The 7,500-nt window shown below is 46.7% G+C and overlaps 2 protein-coding genes across 2 annotated transcripts in view; one reads left to right on the forward strand and one right to left on the reverse strand.

Moving 5' to 3' along the window:
* LOC308168152 (complement factor H-related protein 2-like) overlaps positions 1–7,500 on the reverse strand; it is a 499,130-nt gene that overhangs the window by 34,768 nt on the left and 456,862 nt on the right. The window lies entirely within an intron of this gene.
* Positions 1–7,500, forward strand: part of cd99l2 (CD99 molecule-like 2) — a gene marked incomplete at both ends in the record, with an annotated part of 19,249 nt that overhangs the window by 5,507 nt on the left and 6,242 nt on the right. The window contains 5 exons of the mRNA XM_080543123.1: positions 160–210; positions 958–1,086; positions 4,130–4,210; positions 5,828–5,887; positions 7,029–7,100. Of these exons, the coding sequence (XP_080399249.1) occupies positions 160–210; positions 958–1,086; positions 4,130–4,210; positions 5,828–5,887; positions 7,029–7,100 (393 nt within the window). The remainder of the gene's footprint in view (positions 1–159; positions 211–957; positions 1,087–4,129; positions 4,211–5,827; positions 5,888–7,028; positions 7,101–7,500) is intronic.

Below are 7,500 nucleotides of genomic sequence, written 5' to 3' on the forward strand. Positions count from 1 at the left end.
CAGAGCCGAATCCTAACTATGTACGTATGTGCAATATTCAAAGGGATATGTGTGCCTTGTGAATTGTCATTCCTTATGTGTTATACTCAACTATGAGCTGATATGGTATCCTACTGATGTACCTAACCCTAACCCTACATGTCCTCCGTCTCTCCTCAGCCACCCCCAAGCCTAAGCCTGCGGTCCCGGCAGGCGGAGGAGCAGGAGCAGGTAACCAGGCAGAGCATACTGTACTGTAGTAATATACTGTAATAATATATTGTAGTCATATGCACATCAATGGAGGCTGGTGGAGTTAGAAGCCGTAGGATGGGCTGATGGAATGGAACGAGGAAGGATAACAAAACATGTTACGTGTTTGTGTGTGTGTGTGTGTGTGTGTGTGTCTGTGTGTAGGTATATGGTGTGTGTGTGTGTGTGTGTGTGTGTGTGTGTGTCTGTGTGTGTGTCTGTGTGTGGGTATATGTGGTGTGTGTGTGTGTGTGTGTGGGTATATGTGGTGTGTGTGTGTGTGTGTGTGTGTGTCTGTGTGTGTGCATTACCCTCCGATGTCTGCCTCCTCCAGCCTACACTGATGCACGTCCCAATGTCAATTGTAAATGTATGGAGCTAATCTTTCAGTCGCAAGACACAAGCCCATCCCACATGTTGTTGTGGCGCAGCAGAGGAGAGCATACAGTATGCAGTGTGTGGGCCCTCTTCATTATGCATTCGTGCCAATGGCAGGTTTCTGCATAAGTGTGTGTCATGCATACAGAGATACAGAGATTTTTGCACAAGCATAAATGTGTGTCATGCATACAGAGATTTTCTGCACAAGTATCCAAGTTACTGACGACTGTATGTGAGCAGCTCTCCAGTTAGGATTCATCCGTTCATGAACCCTTGTTAGGAGTCATCCGTTCATGAACCCTTGTTAGGAGTCATCCGTTTACTAACCACGTTGATGTTTCACAGACCTGGACCTCACAGACCTGGACCTGACAGACTTCTTCGGCGGAGAGGATGAGAAGACCACGACTAAGGTCCCACCCAAGGTCGTCCCCAAGGCCACCAAGGCTCCGGCCAAACCCAAGCCCAAACCAGGTGAGCCTCCTGGGGGGGAGAGAGGGGGAGAGGTTTCCCCAGACACAGATGAAACAAACTCCTCCACAAGCTCATGTTCTATGGGGAACACCCATCCAGTGTGGTTATGGTGGATTTCTCTTTTAATTGCGGGTTAAACATGTGCATATTAAGAGAAAGCTAAACTGTGTCGAACTATATATGCCTCATATGACCTCATACGACCTCATTATGACCTCGTATGACCTCATGATTGAACTCAAGATGAAAGGGGTTTAGGAGCGCTGGGAAGAAGACTGAATGGCACCAGGTGTGATCAGGAGGAGGTCACCGGTCGTGTAAGATGACCCCTGGCTCCACCTTTGTAAAAGTAAACAGGACAGGCCGGGAATGCCTGGGAACTCGGAGACAAACGGGGGTTAATCAGTGAGCAAACTACCATTTTTATGAGTGCTCTAGGAAGAGGTAGAAAGGTCTGTGGACGGCTGGTCTGGAGTCGCTTTGCAAACTCAAACTAACAGGCCGGCATTGTTCTCAATAAAGGGTCTCTCTTGTAGCCTAATCATCATCAGCTCCGGTTACTTTGATTATTTATTATTAATTAATGTAAAGTATTTATAGTTAAAAGTATTAAGAGTAGAAGAGTTTTCTACGACATGATCTAGTTGAGGTCTTGGGGTCTTAACTGTCTCCTGGGAACCAGGTCTTTGAAAAGGTCGACCCCTCCACTCCTGTCTGCTTACCAGAGATCTAACACCCGCACTTCCTGACTCACCGTACTAAATCAGCGCGCATTCACACGCACACAAAAAGTCTATCTTATCTTGCCATTAATAACCATCAGACCCAAACAGGTTTGTACCATTATGTGTCTTATGTGATGCACCTCCAGTCCAATAATCCCCAAACAGGGCTGTGTTAGACCATCTCTCTCTACCTATGCCGCCATGCTCCTCCTCCTAACCCCACTAACCTGCCAGCGCTCCCCTCGGCCACTAACAGATGAGACCCAGGATGAAGGGTTCTTTGACGCCACCCTCCGACCCGACCTGCTGCCCCACACCACCGGGTCCCCCGGCGCCCCGCGAGCACCGCCTAAGGCGGGCCAGACCGGTTTGTACCATTCGCACGTAGACCCCACCTGTCCCCCATCATGACATCGCCGTCCCGTCTATAACCGTACCACCATGACCCATCATTCTGAAACGCCAACGTCAATGAATACAGAATTTGGCCAACTCTGTTTGAGATTAAAGGCCAATGCACACGGCGGCGATTTTGTCGCACCGCCGAATTCGATTCCATTGTTTTGAATGAGACAATGCACACGGCGTGCGATGCGATTTTGTCGCACGACAACATTCGATTCTCCATTCACACTAATTGAAATAATTCAAAGAATTGAGAATCGAATGTTGTCGTGCGACAAAATCACAAAACCCTAACCCTAACCCTTAAGAATGGGAAAAGGCAGCCATATTGGCACTAAAGATTCCATGGCGATTCCATTCCATTATGTTGGACATGAGAATGTTAGCGTTATGGAATGTTCGATGCCAAGATGGAGGACGGTTTCCATAACAGTGGGTTTTGACTGGTGACAGCATCAGTATCAGCTGTAATGGAGGTGAGGAGCGGAGAGGAGAGGAGAGGAGAGGAGAGGAGAGGAGGAGGAGATAAAGAAAGGAGATGAGGAAAGGATAGTCATTTAGAATGATTGAGACACGACATGCCGACATGCTACGTTCACACGTCTTGCGTTCGTCAACAACATCCTGGTCACGTCATCGAACCACTGTAGTCAGTCACACATTGTTGTTCACGTCGTATGCTGTTCAGTCTGTGTGTCTCTCTGTCTTCCATTTTTGTTCTGTCAGTCAATGTATCCGTGTATTTCTGCTAGGTTTTTCCAGCTACTACACCATCTACCGTCTACCCAATCTGAGACTGGCTTCATTCCACTGTTTTGGGCTCCTGGCTCACGCTGGCTACTGTCAGCAGCCGTCTCTCTCAGTCGCGTGGCTAACAGAGACTGTTAGTGCCGTGTCATGTTGTCACTATGTCGTGACGTTAGAATTACAAGGTTCTATCTCCATTTATGTCAAAATTGAGTTTTTTTACATAATCTGATCCATTAGGTGTTTATTAATGCCTGTGTGGTGTTCTTTTTAAAATGTTGACATTTTTGAGTTAGTAATTCATAAAATACAAAGATTCCATTTCACAGAACATAATGGAATGTAAAAACTTTGACGCTCAATATCTCTGAACTGCCCTAAGCGGAGATAGAACCTTATCATTCTAAACGGAGATAGAACCTTATCATTCTAAGCTCACTATGTGCGTTCCCATCTTATATGTGACACGGTCGTCTGGTCATTTGGGCCGCAAGTTGGCAACCAATCAAGACCTATTTTGAAACACAGAAATACAATTCAACGTAGTTGAAAATCACAACACAAACATCGCTAGCCAAGCCAAAATACTGCAACAACGCAATGGATTCGGTGAGTAATCTTCTCCACTGCTACCTAGTTAACTAGAACACTACTTTACATTGTTAGCAGGCTCACAAAACTAGCTGTGTTCGTTGACTAGCGAGTGTGTCATTGATTTTCAACAACGCTGAAATGTTATTGAAATTTTTCCGGAAGGAACGGCCGAACATTAAATCGGATGCCAAGAACTTGCGGACCAATTGACCAGACCGTGTCACGTAATGTCTGTCTGTTTGTTTGTTTGTGTTATTGTTGTGTACACGGATCAGCTGATCAGTTTCCATGGATGTAACATACTGTATGTCTGTTTTTTCTTTAATTGTTTAATGCCGTTATCAGTTATCAGTGTGTGGATAGACCACGTTGAACCCACCAAACCAGACTGATAGATGAACATGTTCAACAACCAAACAGTTGTTGCCATGGAAACATAACCATCCCATAATGGCCACAGTAGTGGTTTCCTCTAGGCTGGGTGTGGTAGGTATCTCCTCCCTGTCACCCGCATGGCTTTACTCTGGCTGACCCTTGACCTTTGCCCCCCCCCTCCCCTCCCCTCCCTTTAGCTGCTGATGAGTTTGACCTGAGTGATGCTCTGGACCCCAACAACGACATCGGAGGGAAGGACAAGAACAAGGGAACCGCAGGTGGGTTGGTCCGTCCTAGTGCAGTGAGTGACTAGGGATGGGAATCGATAAGATGTTAGATCGATACCGATGCCATTATCGATTGACGATTATCTGCTTATCGATCGGTCCGATTCTTTATCGATTCCTGCAGAATGTTCTGTGTAGAAAACAGTCGGCCTACACAGGTGTTCAGCATCAACGCAGCTGTTTTATTATCTCTTGAGTCTCTGAACACAGTGTAGAATGTCTGCCCAGTAACATTTGAACATGTTAAAATGAATTACAATGCTCCTTTTCTTAAAAGGACAATAACCGTCACAATAAAACAAATCTAAAACTGACTGATAAAATAAACAATTCTTCTTTAGAGTTTAGACGGTGTGGCTAAAACAAGATCATGTGAATAGACTCATGTCTGTCCTATTTAGAAAAGAGGCTACAGTGCAGCCAGCAGTATCATTATGCTACACATATTAATATATATTAAACTATGCGTTTTACTTATTAAAATATATTTTCAGTGGTCTCATTAATTGGAAGAGTAACTTAATAATATAATTACCAAATTACCATATAATAAACCAAAGGAACATTTACATACAATGAGATACTATACAACTTACTGCAGGATATGAATAACATATGCACGATTCCTTGTCCTTACTTGAGAAAAAAGAAAATGCTAAAACATTGGTAGCACGGCTAGCAAGTATCAATGGGCGCGTTATTATTCACTGCCAGCGACGTGCATGTCGTCTACCGTTTAGAATCCACGACGTTGCATTTCGTTTGACTTAGTTTGTCACATTTTAAATAGATAACATGTTGCTACTTTATCAGCTTTCTCAAACAAAGTTTGCGAACGGACACCAGGCGTTGTGGCATAGCCTGAGCGCCTGAATACTGTCCTTGTTGTGACTAAATAAAACGTTACACTCCGACACCACACTGCAGAGTTTGACGTGATGATGACACGTGAGTTTTTGCAACTCGCAACTGTTGGAAAAACATGCTGGCATCGATAAAAGGAATCGATAACTTTGGAGGCTTACGATTCCCGATGGATAGAACAATTTGGAACCGGTTCCCGACTGAAACCAGTTTGACGATTCCCATCCCTAACAGTGACAGACACAGGTCAGTTAGTATGGAGGAGACAGACAGACAGACAGACAGACAGATAGGCAGATAGGCAGGCAGGCAGGCAGGCAGACAGACAGACAGGCAGACAGACAGACAGGCAGACAGACAGACATCAGACAGACAGACAGACAGACAGACATCAGACAGACAGACAGACATCAGACAGACAGACAGACATCAGACAGGCAGACAGACAGACATCAGACAGACAGACAGACAGACATCAGACAGACAGACAGACAGACAGACAGACAGACAGGCAGACAGGCAGGCAGACAGGCAGACACACAGACAGACACACAGACAGACAGACAGACAGGCAGGCAGGCAGACAGACATCAGACAGACAGACAGACAGACATCAGACAGACAGACAGACAGACAGACAGACAGGCAGACAGGCAGACAGGCAGGCAGACAGGCATAAGGTAGCTAAGGTAGCTAAGGTAGTTAGTAGTAGCGGGGGTTGATGGCGTGTCATGTGCTTGTCAGATAAAGGTGCTGGAGGCGGGGGCAGGGGTGACGGCAGCCCCAACAACAGAGGGGACGGGGGTAAGAACCCTGTCTGACCCGATCGACCCCCCCCAGTACCTACCTACCTTACCATGCATGCCCTGCTGACAGCCTCCTGGGGCATAACTAGCTCTGTCTATCTAACCTCCTGTCCCTGCATCACTCCTATTCTTTATACTCTGTCTCTCTCTCTCGCTTTCTCTCTGTGTCTCTCTCTGTCTCTCTCTCTCTGTCTCTCTCTCTCTCTCTCTCTCTCTCTCTCTCTCTCTCTCTCTCTCTGTCTCTCTCTCTCTCTCTGTCTCTCTCTCTCTCTCTCTCTCTCTCTCTCTCTCTCTCTCTCTCTCTCTCTGTCTCTCTCTCTCTCTCTGTCTCTCTCTCTCTCTCTCTCTCTCTCTGTCTCTCTCTCTCTCTCTGTCTCTCTCTCTCTCTCTCTCTCTCTCTCTCTCTCTCTCTCAGTTCTCCCTCTAACTCTGTCTGCCCCCCCCCCCACTCCTGTGTATTTATCTCTCTTCCTCTTTGCTCTCTCTCTGTGTCTAACCCCCCCCCCCCCCCTCTCTCTCTCTGCTTCCCCCTCCTCTCTCAGTTCCTAACTCTCTCACCTCCAGGGACTGGGAAGCTCTACATTCTGAAAATAAAGGCTGACCAGACAACCTAAAATCTCTGCTCTGTGTGTGTGTGTGTGTGTATGTGTGTGTGTATGTGTGTGTGTGTGTGTGTGTGTGTGTGTGTGTGTGTGAAGCACGCAGAGCAAAATAAACAATGGTCTGGAACAGAAACCAGCATCCTTACTAACTCTCTCTACAAGCACCATCGTTTCTCTGCCAGTGTGTCTCTTATCTTCTGATCTGGCAACCTTTTATCTGGCAACCCGCATGAAGGTTTCAGTCTAGCTGTAGTCTGTCTCACTCCCTCTGGATATTGTCGAAGGCCGATATAACCCTCTCTTTGCTTTTCCTGGCTGAGATCTGGCAACCCAATACAATCTACTCTTCCTTCTTCCCCTTTGCTTGGTGTCCAGCTCTCGTTCTCTTTCTCCTCTCCCTCCCTCTGTCTGAAGAGGGTTAGGGTTCCTTCAGGGACGTTTGGGACAGTGTCTCTACGGGGCCGTCCTCACTGGCCGGGAGCCTAGTGTGTCAGAGACGGGTTGCCAGTTAACTTGAACACTATTCCTCCTCTTTAGGTGGATCCTTCTCAGACAGCGATTTGTTTGACGTCGGCAAGGACGAAGGCTACAGCCCCGACAAGGGCAAAGGTAATTATTTAATCCACCAGAATTCCAAATAGCTAAGTAAAGAAACCAATAAAGTGTGATTCATCCAAAGCAACGACAGCGATTTCGAGTAGTAGTATAGTATATGTGGTCCCAGCAGGGAATTGAACCTACAACCTTAGCATTGGTAGCGCCCCTGCTCTCCTCCCTAAGCCCCCGTGGGTCATAGGTCATGACTGTTTTTTTTTAGTGGGGCAGTCCCACTCATATTTTTCTTTTTTATTGTGATAGAGACAGTAGAGATTTGACAGGAAGGATGGGTGAGAGAGAGAGGAGGGATGACATGCAGGATATGTCTCCGGCCGGAATCGGCCGGGAACCCTGCGGTTACATGGTCAACGCTTAGTCCGCTACGCCACCTAAGCGCCCCAAGCCTGGTGTT

Source organism: Nansenia antarctica (genome assembly GCF_963989245.1).
Source record: "Nansenia antarctica genome assembly, chromosome: 12".
NCBI lineage: Eukaryota > Metazoa > Chordata > Actinopteri > Argentiniformes > Microstomatidae > Nansenia > Nansenia antarctica.